This window comes from Micromys minutus (assembly GCF_963924665.1).
Source record: "Micromys minutus genome assembly, chromosome: 1".
NCBI classification, from domain to species: Eukaryota; Metazoa; Chordata; class Mammalia; order Rodentia; family Muridae; genus Micromys; species Micromys minutus.
Window position 1 is genome coordinate 112222162 of NC_137969.1, and position 16976 is coordinate 112239137.

Genomic DNA, 16976 nt, shown 5'->3' on the forward strand with positions numbered 1-16976 from the left:
AAACAGAACATTAAGAATCACAATCTGATCATATTTTAAGCAGCGAGGGGCCGGAGAGATGGTTCAGCAGTTAGGACATACACTGCTTTTGCAGATAACCCTGGTGTGGTTTTAAAGATGAAAACTTTTTTTTTCATTATGTGTGTGTATGTAAAGAAGAAATGTGTATGTGAGTGCATGTCTGTTAAGAAAATTAAATCTTGGGCTGGAGAGATGGCTCAGTGGTTAAGAGCACTGATTGCACTTCTGGAGGTCTGACGTACAATTCCCAGCAAACACATGGTGATTCACAACCATCTGTAATGGGATCTGATGCCCTCTTCTGGTGTGTCTGAAGATAGCTATGGTGTACTTATATATAATAAATGAATCTTTTTTAGAAAAAAAAAAAAGAAAAGAAAATTTAATCTTCTCCTGAGCTAAAAATCTAAGAAAGTCTAAAAGAATCCTCAACAAATGCTGCCTGAGTATTTTAACCAGAATTCTCACCGTCTCAAATTCCCGATTCTTAATTTCTTTGAAAGCTTCAGCCAGGACAGCATCATCAAACCACTGAAAAGCAAGTTCATTCCTCTGTGAGCCAACCGTCATTCGACACAGGGCCTCGGAGAGAGCAACCTGCTGGCTGTAATCTAGAGATTCAAAGCACAGGGGAACTAGGTGAATTCTGGGTGCAGAGCAACAGCAAACAAAATGTTTTAAAGTCAGCATTTTGTCTAGAGCTAAGCACTTGGTAAAATGCAGCAAAACACACTGAGTCATTGTGGCCACATAAAGCCTACTTAAGGATTGCTAGGGGGAAATCCGAATACATTTCACAGATAACATCTTTAAAATGCTGTTTCTGAGGGTTGGGAATATTGTCTAATTAGTAGAATGTTTGCCTACTAAGTATAAAGAGCTGAGCTCAATCCCTAGTTAGTACTGTAAAAAATATATGTATAATATAGATGTAACATATATTTTTAGATTTTATATTTAAGGAACATTAAAATACCAAATCAGATCAAATAGCCTTACAATATTTCTACAACAAAAATTAAATCTCATTAAAGTTACAATATTTTACTGCAGTTACAGTATGTGCTCAAATGTCAAATAATTCTATTTAAAAAGCAGGGTCTTGTTGTAGCGCAGGATGGACTCAGATTCACTGTCTCTAGCCAAGGATAACCATCAACTACTGATTCTCTTCCCTTCTCCCAAATGCTGAGAGTACGAACACATGTTCCCACACCAGGTTTAGGGGAGTTAGGGCTCAAACTCATCCAGGGTTTTGTGCATGTTAACTAAGCACCCACAGACACAGTTGAAACCTCAAATAACTGTAAAGGCAAAGAGAGGAATGTAATCGGATGGACTGACAAGGTAGTAGTTACAGAAGGCTTTTAAAAATCTATAAAATAATCATGTAATTATTATGCAGATTAAAAGCACAAAGATTGTGTTTGGGAATAAAAAGGTACCTGAGTCAAAGACAGAGCATAGGGCTATAAACACAGAGGGCTTCTTTATTCATGACTGCTGTCTTTTCCATAAAAGAATTTTAGTTGAAGCATGTGTGGCTATTTATTGAAACGTGACAAAACTGGCCAGTAGGTATCTGTTAGCTATTATGATTTTCAGCAGGCCAGAACCTCTCAGGAAAAAAAAATTAGTAATTTCCTAACTTCAAACAGAACATAATTTATTCCTCATACTTTCAACATTCTCATGAGTCTCCTAGTGCCCAATAGTCTACGAATTTAAAATTCTAAATACTTCTTACCGCCCACGGTCAAGATAGTCTTTGCCAATTCTTTCCTGAAACATTTACAGAAATTAACATTTTACTGAGATGAACAGCAAGAGGTAAGCCCTTATCAAATTAGTAAGTTTAAAACCAAGAGATATTTTTGAAACCAGTATCAGAATTTCCACAATGTGTAATGCATTTTAATAGAACTTTTAAGTTTACACATTGATGATCAATATGCATTTAAATTTTTTTAATTATTTAATTTTACGCGCACTAGCGTTTGGAGCTGGGGGAAGGGGTGCTGAGGACCAGGAGCTTCATTCAGCTACATCCATATCCCTTACTGTTTTGAATCCATTTAACTAAGCCCAAACTGGCCTTAACTTGTCTCTACCTCCAGGACTGGGATGCCGGGGGCTGTGGGAGGGAGGTAGATACATTACCACACCTGGCAAAAATCTCTCCTTTTAAAGAATAAAGAAGTCGTGTAGACGGGAAGATAGCGAAAACCACAAAGAACATAGTTTAGACGCATGCGTACCTGAGTTCTAGTTACAGAAGCCACACGGAAAATTCCAGACATCCACATCCTCCTCCAAGGCCTACCCTGGCAAGTTTCCTCTACTACCCCGTGCTTTTTGTGAAACTCATCATATCTAGCTAGGCTCCCATGGCAGCCAACCTCTAGGTTTCCCCGGGTCCCATATTCCCAGCCAGCCCTAGTCTCAGTGTCGCCTCCTGCTGTGCAGTCAACCCTATACTCCCACTGAGACTGGCCCTACCCACATCCACCCACACAGGACCCTTTGACCTGCCCCCATCAACCACCCCCGTACCCAAACTTCCCATGTCCCCTTCCAAAATCTAACTTGGTGAGTAGCCCTGACCTCATCATCTATGTCTTTTCCACAATCTACCAGGGTTAGCCTCGGCCCCACAACCCACCAGCCTAGTCTGGCGTCATCTGTCTTCCTTACAGAAGAGCTCTATGGGCAAGGAGCCTCACTACCAATCCATCAAACCACGGGGCTTTTCCGTGCCCTGGCTAACTTTTCTACTCATACATCTACCCCCACCCCCCTCCCTGGGCTTGGCACAAGCCGCCGCCATACTCAGCCCTATCCCTGCCCATCCATAATCAACTCAGACCTATCAGAGGTCCCAGGGGCCCAGGCCTCATCACAGAAATGAAAGATCAAGCCGGCATCTTCTCTCTAAAACCTAGAAATGCTTGCCAGTGAGAACTGCCCCGTTAAAATCCAGGACACAGACATTAAAAAACAAAAACAAAACATGAACGTGAACCTCCTCAAAGAAGTTGAGGAGTTTAAAGAAGACACAGAGAAATGGCTTGATGAGATCCAAGAGAAAACATTTAAGGAGAATGAACGCCTAAGCAATGCCCAAGAAAACACAAACGGGAGGGGAGGCTGATGGAGAAGGCAATCCGAGCTTCAGAGCAGAATTCAAGCAGGAGATAGGAACTTTGAAGAGAACTCCAGCTGAAACGAAGATGAAATTGGAAAAACAAACAAGCAAATAGCCCACGTAGAAAACTCAGAGGGAAGCCTCCCCAATCGGAACAAATGGAGAAGAGGACAGAACATTGGGTCTTAAAAGATAAAACAGAGACTCTGGACCAAACAATCGAGGAACATGAGCTTTACAAACACAGGAAATGTGGTGCTGCGGGAGATTTGAATACGTGGTGAACCCCAAGGTTGTGAACTGGAAAAACTGTTGTGGTGTGGCTCAGCCCTGGTACACACCTGTAGAGCTGTAAGCAGGAGCTAAATAAAGGTCAAGAGGCTGAGTAGGCAGCCAGTTGACAGGGACCCAGGAAAGAGGAAGGAGGGACTTTTGAGTCGAAGGGCATTTAAGTCAGTGTGGAGAAGGAGCCCTTTCCTGCTGGGACATCAGCTGACAAGGAAGGTCAGCTGGGTGCTTTCTCTGTCTCTCTGAGCCGGCAGGTTTTCACCACAGCATCTGGCTCCAGAGTCAGAGTTTGGGATTTTGTTTTCTAAAACACAATGTGGAACACCATGGGGGGAAAAAAACTTTTAAACTATAGACATCAATGAAGAAGAATCTCAAATCAACAAATCAACGGCATAGACCAGACCTTCAACAAGAACACAAAAGCTCCCCAAGCTAAGAGAGGACACACTCGTGCAGAGACAAGCAGCAGCACACAGCACACCCAAGTACACAGCACCAGAAAGGAAAATGCCCACAGCACATCATAGCAAAACCACCAAGTATACAGAACAAAGAACGAGTATTAAAAATGGCAAAAGAAAAAAACTTCAAGTCACTCACACATAAAAGAAACCCATCAGATTAACAGCTTGTTTCTCACTGTAAACTAAGTAAAACTCAGAAGTGCAATGAATTCCATGTCCTAAAAGATGACGATAGCCAATGTAAAACAATATACTGTAAGGAAGCATGAAGTAGGCAGGGGTGCAGGGCACAAAGAATCACACAGACTTGGGGCGTATACCATCACCTAAGTGTGAGTTCACTTACATTAGGCAGCACGCGCCTTCTGCTGAAGAGAGCTGTCTTCTCTCTCTCAGGGGTGCAGCGTTCAAAATGCAGTTCAAAGTCCACAGAGCCTGCTCAGAATTGGTTCAAGGATTCATGGCAAAGAAACAAAATGACACCTCACCCATAGCTTCCAGAGTTTTCCGGAGCAACCATTAACTGTTTCGTCACAACTCACTTCCTGCTGAATAGAGAGCCTCACAGAGCCTTCTGCCACCAGGAATCCTAAACGAAGTATGAACGAGTCCAACATCTGGATTGTCCCTGAAAGCACATTGTGTGGCCATCAAATGGAAAGAGGTGGAATTGACTCCTATGTAGCAGGAAGACGGGTAACAGCCAGCTTCAAGTCACAGCAGCCCCAGACAACGTTTGCCTTCATAAATGTCCACAAAGGACCATTGCAGCAACCTGAGCAAAGTGGGGGTGACTTCACTGTCATGGCTGGAACCCGAGCAAAGTCATTCTTTATCCACAGTGAGCAATGTTCTAAGAGCAGGTACATGGGCTGTGCTGTTAACATGCTTTAAAGGAGTCTGTACTCATATGTGTAATACTATGTAGTCATACAAAAGCATTGTGCACAATATACAAATCAAATGCATGGCAGGGAAGCAGAAACTTTCAAATGAGTTGGTCTTTATTCATATAACACAGAAACTTCCCCAGCTATCTATACATGAGAGAAAACATGACAGATACTATTTCATACATAACTGAACGTGCCACCTTTTACGGTTACCTCTGGGGACATATATATTAAGGTAGCATGTGGAAACAGTGGTGAACACCGTGAAAAAAAATGCCAGATTCAGAGTATAATTTTAATAGGTTCAGACCATCTCAATGTGCAAGTAATTTATCACAAAGCATATACTTTTTACTCCAGTATAACTCTTACGATGGTAGAAAGCCAAACAGAAGAATAAAAGTACTGTCTTCAGTTCAAACAAGCCACACTAGCACAGTTAGATAGCCAGAGAGACACGGAAACTCAGCTGGACCTGGTGCCCACCAGACTCAAAGGTTCTAACAAAGCCCAGCTAGACAGCAAGACTCCTGAGGGTGTCTGTATGTGCCCTGCTGGCTAGCAAACACCACACACCACGTTTCCATTTTGAGAGGAGCTAGAGAAGTGACACAGAAGAAGGGAGCTTGGGTGACAGAAACTAACTTCTGAGACATGTGTCAAGACACTTTGTCAAAAAGCAAAAGAAACAGTTGGTTCACTGTCCTGGGATGAAAAACACACAATATGAGCTACATTGAGAGAAACCAGGAGAAAACGTGTAGGATAACGCACCAGGCAGTGTCTTTGGTTTAACTTTCTGTTGCTATAACTGGATACTTGAAGCTGGGTCCACTTAACAAAGAAAAGACAGTTTAGCTCACAGTTCTGGAAGCCGGAAAGTACACCAGCATACTGTGACTTCTGGAGAGGAACTCACAGAGGACAGAGTCACAATGTGAGGAACACAGTGTGGAGGAAGTCACCTGGGAAGCAGAGCCCAGGAAAGGAGAAGGCAACAGCCAAACTCTTTGTAATAAGTAATTATAATTAAGTAATTAGTTCCCATTCTCATGGAACTAGTCCAGTTCCTCGCCTAATTAACCTCTACACAGAGCTGTCTACAAAACTGCCTCATGTGATGTTGACGGCAGGGCCAAGCCTCTAGCACATGGACCCAGGCAGACTCCAACCCAGAGAACTAAACTCCAGCCACTTTGGGTACAAAATCTTATCTGAACAGAGGAAAGTTGGCTACAGCAGTGACAACAGCCACTAAGCAAAATATTATGGCTGAGAACTAAGGCAGCAAAATGCCCTCCAGCACCAGAGTGAGACCATGTAAAGCGGTGGATAAATTCAGATGGGTAAAGCTTCACCCTTGCCTGTCACTTAAACCATCTGTGTCAAACTAGTCTCTTGATAAAAACCATACAGTTGGTAGCTGCTCATATACTTACCTTTCCTGCTGTGGCTGGAAATGACCTAATAAAAAGAAAGAAAAAAAAAAGTACAACTTGTTATTTTGAAGCATCACATGTTCTGACGCTAATGCATGAACACTAACTGACAGGAACTGTACCCAAGAGACAAAGGAAAAAATCCACTAGGGGAAAAAAAAAAAAAAAAAAAAACCTGTTAGGATCACAACCACTTCATGAGAATGAGCACCTTCCCTACAGTCAAACAATGCATTTAAACATATAAAACAGATGACTTCTCAGCTTCCCGAGTCATTGGTTGCATGCATTAATGTCAATCTTTCAGACAACGACTCAATCATAAAATGTGACGGCCCTTTTAAAATTCACATCTTAAAAAGAGCCAACCTCGAAAAGGACTTAAAAAACTCCAACATCAGACAGAAAAGGAGGCTTTATGAGTGACAGAACCCGGTCATCAGTGGCCATATTGTCCCTTAAAGCACGTCCATCCTTACCAGCGCTGTGCTGAGGAAGTCTTCCACGGCATTGGTCAGCAGTGCCTCCGAGGCCAGCACTTTGACGACCAGCAATCTTGTTACTGTCTCAAACCAGGAAACTATGTGCACAGAAGAAATGCTGATGGAACCGCATGGGTCTGAGTGGGGGCCCCTATTCCACAAGACTGACCATTTCCCATTGGAGAAAAAGCAGCCTGCAGACCTTCTCTCATGTGCAACATAGGCTTCCCGTCCATCAAGAGCAAGTCAAAAAGGACACAAACAGTCCAGAATTACAGAAAGGAAGGTCCCACACATCAGTAAGATTGATGAGGATTGGTACCCAACCCCACAGTGGAAGCTTCAGAAGAGTTCAGGGTTAGGTGAACCTGTGCAGCACAGGGTAACAAATGTGGCTTGGAGAAGCAAGCTATCAAACACAATCAAAAAACACAAGTATGCTGGACGTGGTGGAGCAAGCCTTGGGAGGATGAGGTGGAAGGACCGCTGAGAGTTCAAGGCCAACCCAAACTACACAGCAAGATCCTCTCACCAAACCAAATTAAACAAACAAGAGGAACAGTTTGGGCATTGCTGCAGAAGCCTTTGAAGCTATAGGAAATATGCCTCGGGCCTTGCCATCTTCTTCCAAGAGCTTTTAGCTCATTGGACTTTTTCCCTCATAGGAACGTATGTCCAGTTGCCATGCTGCTCTGCCTGGGATGGTTGGGATGAACTTCTGTGGCATCTTGAAACAGATGGACTCAAAGTATGGGTCACCTTTGGGACCATTTTTGCTGAGTCTAGCTGTTCATAAGAAAACAAGTCTGAAGATATAGCTTAGGGGTAGAGCACCTACATAGCATGTAGTCTCTAGTGAGACACAGAGAGACAGACACAGAAGCGGGTAAGAAAACACTCAGCATGTGCTCCTGATGAACAGCTCTTGAGTGGAGTTGGAAAAGGGGGTGCTACTGCACAGTTGATCACTGCTTAGTAATAGGAAGTATTCCCTAAGCCCTTTTATGTGCACCAATGGTACATGGTCTACCTCACAGGACAAGAGCAATGATGTGTCACCGAGTACTCTTGGATCCTAGAGACAGGGCTAGATGTGGGCTTTCTGCAAAGAATTTTTGCTCTCTGAGGTAGAATTAATGCCTAAGCACACTGTATGCTGAACTGATAATTGGTCTTCTAATACAGAACCCAGTATCCATTTCTTCTCCACAAGGCCCATCTGCTCTCCTTGGTCAAAACACACAAGTAATAGACCCTCAGAAGGTGCCTGAGATAGTTGTGACAGTCTCATCACCAGGTACAATTTCCATGGAAACATGAAAGTTTCCATTTCAAAATCCAGTAAGGATTTGATGTGACTCATTCTTATATACTGATACTAACCTTCACTGTCAACTTTACTAGGTTTGGAATAGTACACACACACACACACATACACACAGAGGGAGGGAGGGGCATACATACAGAAACACACCTCTGGGTGTGTCTGTGAGGGGGGGTTTCAGGAAGATGACCCAGGTATGGAAGATCCACCATGAATGTGGATGGCACCATGATATGGGCCGGGGTCCTAGACTCAATAAAAATGAAGAACTGAGTACCAGCCTTCAGTTTGATTGGCTTGCAGAGTGTGGGTACAAGGTGACCAACTGTTTCATGTTGCTTCCGTGGGAATTCTCATCATGATCGACTATACCCTCAAACTGTGAGCCAAAATCTACTTAAGGCATTTTATCATAGACATAAATGGAGTATCTAATATAGCCTTTAAGACCTAAATAGAAAAATCAGGCTGGGGCATATTTTAACTCACAGCCGCCCCCACAACCTCCCAACAATCAGCTTAGGTTCCAAAGTGCCTGTAGGACATGCCTGCCCCATTTTCTTTGAGGGTCATCTCCTTTTCCTTGCTTCCTATTATCTGCACAAGTTAGGGCATCTGGAAACTAAGGAACATCAAATACAAAATTATCTCATGCCTTTTGTATTTCAGTGGTACTGGGTATTGGGCCTCATCCAGACTAGGGCAAGTGCTCTACAATTGACCTATATCCCTAGTTCTCTTTTACCCATTATGTTATTTTACTGTTGGAAAAAGAAAAATATAGGTTGAAGGAAAAATGATAAAGAACTCCCAAGAGTAGGAGAAGCCTCATGGGAGGAATTTTCTTTACTTTTTATTTCGAGACAATGTCTAAGCTGCCCACACCACTCTTGAACTCATCCTGAAGCCCAGAACCACTTTGCTTTCCCGGCCATTAGACTCATAAACAGCTGGGATTCCAGACCTTAGTCACCAGGCCCAGATAAAGCACAGTCTTTAGTGTCCTCTGCAGGGTCCCAGAGAGGAGCTGGCAAGATGGCCAAGCAAGTAAAAGTACTTGCCACCAAGCCTGATGACTCGAGTTTGATTACCAGAATCTGACAGAACTGACACCTGAAAGTTGTCTTTGACCTACGCATAACACGAGAGAGGGAGGGAGGGAGAGAGAGAGAGAGAGAGAAAGAGAGAGAGAGAGAGAGAGAGAGAGAGAGAGAGAACCCAAGCACACACATGTAGATGAACATGTATGTATGCAAACAGAAACACACACGTGCACACAAATACTGTGGCACACATGCATGTATGCACCTGCACACACACACACACACACACTACACACTCAATAATATTAAATAAAAACCCTAGAAAAGAATTTGAGAAAACCTACAGCTTACTCTTTTCCCTGGGAAGAGGACACCTCAGTTAGAGTGGCAGTTTATTTTAAAATGGTAGTACTTTCTTGGTCCAATCAGGTCTCAGTAGACGCTAAGAGCAAGATACCCGCAGGTGGTAGAGCAGACATGTATTAATATTCTCCCCATTGCCTTCAGCAACTGCATGCTCTCCCTCACTTTCTCTCCAACAAACAGAGAAGCAAACACCTCGCTGTGTTGAGAGTTGCAGTAAGAGGTTTTCGAAGTGCTTTGCTTCCAGCTGCAATCAATACCATATTATTAACACACCATGATTACCCGGCTAATTTTTAAAAGCAGTGAAATGTCACTCGGGTGACTATTGAATAAGCAAACAATAGTCTGATCATGTTCAGGAAGTCTACTCAAACAGAAAGCCGGCTCCCTGATCACCACATCTTCCCCAGAGTCTCTGAAACAATCACTAGCAACCATTACTCACTGGGCTTAGCAGCACAGAACAGGCCTGCAAGCCCAGCATGTGGGAAACCAAAGCCAAAAGACTGTTAGGACTTTGCGACCAGCCTGATACTTTATAGAAAGGCCCCTGTCACAGAAAGAGAAAAATAAAAGAGCATTGTAGAGATGGCTCAGAAGAGAGCAACTGTTCTAGCAGAGGACCAGTGTTTGGTTCCCATCAACCATATCTCACATCTCACAATCACCTACAAACTCTAGGAAAATCTGGAAAACCTCTGGATGCCACAGGCACTACACACACACACACACACACACACACACACACACACACACACACACTTTAAGAGAACAAAAATAGTGGCTTGGGAGGCCACTTAGTTGTATCATGCAGAAAGCCCCAGGTTTTATGCCCAGAACTCAGAAGCTATAGGTTGGGTGAACAGAGGTAAGGTCATCCTTGCGGCAAGTTTGAGATCAGCCTAGCCTACAGCAGCCTCTGTTCCCTCCCCTCCAGTAAAATGCCATCACCACATAGGCCTGCAAAGAACAGGGCTAAATTATTATTGCACAACCATGCAATTCCATATATCCTCCATGTGCTCTGAGGCCTGGGGATGTGGCTCAGGGCATTTACCTAGCATATATAAGGTCTGGGCACAGTCCTCCAGAACTTCAGAACTGACGGCTGAGCTCTACCCAACAGGAACTTATGAGACAGAAGTAACAAGTATGGACTCCTGTTTTTATCAAATTTGATTTTAAAGGAAAAAAAAAAACTATTCAATTAAACTAGTACTAGGCTTTTGTTTTGTTTCTTGAAGACAGGGTTTCTATGTGTAGCCCTGGCTGTCCTGGAACTTGCTCTGTAAACCAGACTCAAACTCAGATCTGCCTCCAAGTGTTAAATAAAAGCATGCACCACATCGTGGGCCCCAGCATACTAGTTTCTGTTTTATCCCTTCCCCAACCTGGGGGCTCATGCACCTTAGGCAGGTGCTCCACCACTGAGCAGCACCCTCATCTCCTCCCAACACTGCTTCTCTGAGCTGACCCAAACTCTCCAGCCGTAAAGGGCACTTATCTTTGGGATCAATCCCTGCTGAATAAGCAAGGGCTCCTCTTGGTCTGGGTCATCTTTGAAGAATCTCTGGATACATTTCAGCAGCAGGGAACAATTCTGGAACTTGTTTTTATCCAGTTCCTGGGCATCAGAACACACTGGCTTCAAAGCTCTGTCTGCTGTACCTACATTGGTGCTTTAATCCCCAAACAAAAAGTCCACTTGCCTCATTCATCAATCTGTCAAGATGGTGTAGGAGAAGATGGTTATATTTCTGAGGTACATGGCTCTTTTTCTGCTGAAGATATTCTTCTATCATGTGAAATCCTTTGCCATGAAATGCGTCAGTAATAAGAGACTGGAGCTAGAAAGGAGATTCTTTGTGGATTACTAATTTTTCAAAGCACAGTTGTTTTATACCAACACTTCAAATTAATGTTGTGCTCAACAACAAAAGCCTGTGAGAGCCAGGATGTAGCTCAGTGGTAAAGTTCTCACTTAGCACAGGCAAGGACCTGGGTTCAAAGCCCTGCACTACCAAAGAAATGAACAAACGTAATCTTGTGGCTAGGGATGCAGTCCAGTAGCAGAAAACTTGTCTAACATGAGAAAGACCCCTGTGCCAACATCATCGTTGCAAATAATAATTCAGAGTGAAATAATATAGAGTGAAAATACAATAAAAGACTTCAGTCTCAATCTGCAGAGTGTGTCCACAGACAAGCACTCAAAAAAAAAAAAAAGTTAGAATTTTCGTTGGCTTTAGACAAAATGATTAAATGTGAGGACTACACAAATAGCAAAATATTGACAATCACTTATCAAGGTGTGGGAGCTTTCACTTGTGAGAACAAAACTTCTTGATGAGGGGTTGGTGGGCCTCCTGCAGCAGCTGCATATCCTCGGAATTTCACACGACTTCAGACCCCCATTGACCCTGTGAGTTTCATAACCATGGACTTTCGGGAAACTACAGTTATGGGTTAGCCGTGAGCACTGCACGATCTAAACCAAAACTATTCAAGCCCGAGCTCCCCACTGAGGGTCAGAAGAGCAACAGAGGAAAGAAAACAAAAGGTAATTCCTAAAGCAAGGCAAAGTCAGCCTCACCTCTAGTCTTGGCACACTGTCTGGACTCCTGAGCCAAACTACTATCCTTCAATAAAACCGACTCCCCCAGAAGTGGGGGATACCGATTTCCAGGACCGTCTTCAACAATGCAGGCACCTACAATGATTCTGCTCTACAACCCTGCTAATTAGGTCTGGGCACCTGTTGTTTGGCTCTCTGCTGGTCCCAAGTTCCCTAATAACAGGCACTGAGTATGTTTTATTCAGTGCCGGCTACTTCTACCTGGAAGAAAAATGCTAGTCATTGGGTAATTTACAGTGGGGTTCTGAAGGGCTAGCCAGAGTGAAGTCGGGCAGACTTGGTTATGATAGGGCATCACAGTGGAGAAAGGCAAGACTTCTCAGCTCTGGGCTTACGGAACAAGAACATGGAAAAGCCACCTAGCACTCCTAACTCTAACACATATAGAAGAGAAAATAAACTATCTTTACCCAGAAAGCATCTTGGGCCTTGCTAGTTCCAGCATTTTCCCTAACAGACCGCAGAGAATTTTCATGCTTCTGTGTGCAATAAGGAGACATTCTTTTAAAAATAAAGGTTGAAAACACATTTCAAGTTGTAAAAATAGAAGAAATGTTTATGCTGCTCTTTTGGACAGGTTTTTTGTTGTTTTGTTTGCTATTTGTGTATATCCTTAATCCTGGGTTTAAATAAGATCGTGGGTTTCTTTTTCCCAACACAATATTCTTATTTGGGAATTTCATACAATGCACCCCATCACATTCACTTCCCATTACTTCCAGGCCCACACCCTCCCACCCTTGTGCCCTCCCCAGAGAACAAACAAACAAACATACAGAGCCCAGTTTGTGTTGCTCATACACTCACTGGAGCATGACCACACTCCCAGCAGAAAAAACTGAATCCTCTCCACCCCACAAGCCACTAACTGCTGAAGAGCTGCACTTCAGCAGGTAAGATAGGGTTTAAAAACAAACACCCCCCCCCCCCCAAAAAAAAAAGTTACCTTCTTTGACATGGTCTGTGTAAACAAAATACCATCTCACAAGAAGCAGAGAAAGCATCTGAATGAATGTCCAGACAAGATAAACAATCTCTATAGAGAGTGCTTTAAAATAGAAAGGGACACTGCGTTAATAAAATTCATGTTTAAGTTCAAACCCATACCCAAAATTTACATTACAAATGGTAATTAGAAATTAGACTCAAAGGTTCCTCATATTTGTGACAAAGTTTAACATTAGGGCCCATACAGTGAAATTTCAAGGTACAAACATCTACAACCCACAAAAGGGGTTTCCAAAGGTGTAGTGAGCTGGTACATTTCGTCTTCATTTGTCCTGGACAATTTGGTGGAAAAGTACAGTGTACACAAAATAAACCTCTGCTAAGTGGCTCTTTTTGCGTCAGCGGGCTGTGGCGGTACCACCTGTAATCCCAGCATTTAAGTCCATCAAGAGTTCAAATATCCTCAGCGTCCACATTCCATGCTGGCCTAGGCAAATGAGCTGCTCTCTCACAAGGCAAAACAAAACATCTACTTTAGGTTAAAGGTCCTGTTTCGAGGAACTGAATCAAAGTCCCTAATGTTGCTGTATTTTGCAATTCTTTCATCGTCCTTATGTAAAAATAGGAGAAATAGAAGACCCATTCCATCTAGGTTTATGCTTTTTCAACATCCGGTTAGCCAATGGCAAGCAATTGGGAGCTGAAAAGCAGGTGCTCAGGACCCTATCTGTTGTCAAAACTGTCCTTTCCTTGCTGGTCCCTAGGTCGCCTGGACAGGAAAGGGATAAAGAGGTCTGCAGGAGCCAATCTGGAAAAGTAGTCCATTGGGTCTTTCAAAAGAGCTGCGGAGCTCCAGTCCTCCATTTCCCCTCCCCAGGGGTGTTTTGAGCAGAGGATCAGAATCCCTGTTCTGTCCCTGAACGCTGCCAGATAGCCCCATGCAAACCCAAGATATTGATGCACCCCAAGATATCCTGATACCCCAAAAACTTTTCTGCCTCCCTGGGGCAGGGATGCAGCCTAGACTGAGTGTCACTAAAGAGAGTGCTCCCTCTGTCCCCGACCCTGGAAGGAAGACTGGGCTGCTCTTCCGGATCTCACTCACCACTGGCATCCTGAGGCTTCAAGGGACCCACTTTCATCCACTGCAGGTCCACAGCGCCTAACTGCGCAGCCCACTTTCATCCACAGCAGGTCCACAGCGCCTAACTGCGCAGCTCCTGCCTCCTATGGTCAGAGATCCTCGCTGAAATCAAAGCGAGGATCCGAGTCGCAGGTGACTCTTGGATTTGTGTTTTCTACAAGAAGCTCCAATTGGATGAACCTGCTCCTGGACTCCGGTGTTTGAGATTCTAGAAAGCAGGCGAGCAGCAAGATCTGGCTGCCTGCCCTGCAGGCACAGATGCAAAGGAAGGCGCAGAATCTTTACACACCTTCAAGAGCAGCTGTCCTGAGCTTGCACCCTTGTGGCTGAAGCCAGTGAAGTTTACTGGTCCCTGGAAACTGACCAACTTCCTAGGGCGAATCACTTGAGTGTGGTGGGACTGACCGGGAACTCTGTAGCCTAGAAAGCTTAGAAAGAGTAAAAACCACCAGGCCAGGATCCCAGCTGCTTCTTGACCAAACAAAAGCATCCTGGGAAGGGGACTTTATGTTCAGAAGGAGGTGTGGCCTTTGGACACAGAATTATTAAATCAATCTGATACCATAAAGCGTCATATAGCACCTTAGTCAGATGGAAAGGGGTCATACTTATGTATGCAGCCCAGGCTGAACTCTTGCCTCGGCCTCCCATGGTGCTGTGATAACAGACTTGAGCTACCTTAAGAATTTTTTTTTAATAGCTTGGTTTCCAAACGCTTCATTTAACCTAGTTGTGTGTGCGCGCTAGAGGCAGGCTGCTTTTTGTAGAGAGAATATGTAAACTCCATGGGGGAAAAAACAGTTGCATTTTGGTTTTCCTCCGTAAGTAAACACTGGCGAGGTGGCTCAGCCTGCCATGAACCCGGGAACCTGGGCTTGAGCTCCAGGGTCTAGATAGCAACGCACCATAACTCATCTACCAATTTAAACTTAAACCTTGCAGGTTCGGAGGCTTGCTCCTCCCCCACACGAACGGATTCGTACATAGTAAATACGATCAAGACTGTGACAGACGTGAATGCAGAGCCTCCTAAGGCAGTGCAGAGAGTGACGCAGGAAAGAGCGCGACCTCTAAAAAGTGGGGATCACAATCCAACTGAGACACATTCCACTTTAGAGAATACAATATTTAGTAGTCAGTACTTTCGCTATTTAAAATGATTATTATTTAAATAAAATTGGTATTTTTAAGTATTAGCAAGAAACCATTTTCAGAATTTGGGAGACATAATATACTTCCAGACCCTACAGTGACAGTGTATCCCAACCCTCAGAAGCTGTTAAAAGCAACAAGACAGACACCAATGCATCACAACTTATTTGTAATGTCACTTTGATTAACTTCTTTTATCAACATACTTTACACTCAATTATAGGGCAACCTGAAGTGTGTGTTTTCATTCTTCACAAACTAAAAACCTTTTGGTTGCTTTGTTTTGTTTTTTCGAGACCAGGTCTCATATAACCTGTTATGGCCTAGAACCTTTGGTCCTCCTTCATACTCCTCCCAGCTCCTGGGGTTTTACCAGCACCCTGATTGAGTGTTGACTGGGTTGTTTCCTCTCCCCTCTCAATCAAATGAATCTGCATTTAACATATAAACTACATCTTCTGTTTGTGTGTTGGGGGTCACAGTACCTACATTTGTCTACGCGTCTGTTCCCTCCGTTTTTTGGAAGGCTTCCACTCAGATCTTTAGGCTTGTTCACTGAATGTGCCTACCCACTAAGCTGGCTCCTCGTTGGATTTTGAAAGCTCGGCTTTAGAATCTTTCAAAAGCATAGGGACGAGGAGCATCCTAACAGTGTGACCAGAAATACATTTTCAGAGGTCATGTTAAATGGCTGTCTTTAAAGTCGTGTTTTTAACACTTTCAAAAATCATAAATCGTCTTTGTTGCTTTTAATGAAGTTTAAATTTATTTAAAAAAAAAAAAAGCCAATAGTTTTAACTTGGGGCTGGAGAGATGGCTCAGTGGTTAAGGGTACTGACTGCTCTTCCAGAGTTCCTGAGTTCAAATCCCAGCAACCACATGGTGGCTCACAACCATCTGATGCCCACTTCTGGTGTGTCTGAAGACAGCTATGGTGTGCTTATATATAATAAATAAATCTATCTTTAAAAATTAGTTTTAACTTAAATTTTGAGAGACAAAAGGAACCAAAAGGCAACCGGATGGCAGTAGCTGGACTTTCAGCAACATGAGGGCCCAAGAGAAAATGGAGAGGCAGATTTGTTCACAACTACACCTCCGGAATGACCCTGTGTGAGCGATATTTAGACAAGAACGTTAAGAGAGACGTTCTGAAGATTAACAAATCACTTTCATCTGCTAAGAGGTTTCATACATAGACTAAGAATCAATCCAGCTTTGAGCGATGATCAGAGAAAGCTCAGGAGCTGCCCCAGCTGGGCTCCCCTCCCCCACTGCCTTCTCTTCGCACTTGCACTCGGGGTCCTAACTGGATAGCTGGCTGCTGCGAAACCAGACGATCTGTTGAGCTGACTTTCCCTAGTAAGCCTGTGACTGGGAGGGAGAGCCCGAGAGTGCAGGGTCCGATCCCTTCTTCCTGAGGTGTTGCACGGAAACCCTGACAGTAAAGCACAAGAGCTCTTGCTGGGTTTACACAGGCGCTGAGAAAACTCACGGAAGGCGCTGGCCTGGCACTGCTCAAACAAATCTGGACCCATGCTTCTCTGCTGGATCTGAGATGTCAGGAAGCGCACCGAAACAGACTGGGAACACTTCCTCTGACAGTGACAGGCTCTATGGGATCTGCTC

General features: G+C 43.8%; 1 protein-coding gene across 1 annotated transcript in view; it reads right to left on the minus strand.

Moving 5' to 3' along the window:
- The window catches only part of SYCP2L (synaptonemal complex protein 2 like), a gene marked incomplete at both ends in the record, with an annotated part of 49970 nt that extends 37367 nt beyond the window's left edge, over nt 1-12603 (minus strand). Inside the window, 9 exon segments of the mRNA XM_080939648.1 lie at nt 490-632; nt 1769-1803; nt 4268-4356; nt 4464-4549; nt 6254-6278; nt 6733-6833; nt 10969-11092; nt 11178-11315; nt 12514-12603. Of these exon segments, the coding sequence (XP_080795774.1) occupies nt 490-632; nt 1769-1803; nt 4268-4356; nt 4464-4549; nt 6254-6278; nt 6733-6833; nt 10969-11092; nt 11178-11315; nt 12514-12603 (831 nt within the window).
- Nucleotides 12604-16976: the final 4373 nt, after the last annotated feature.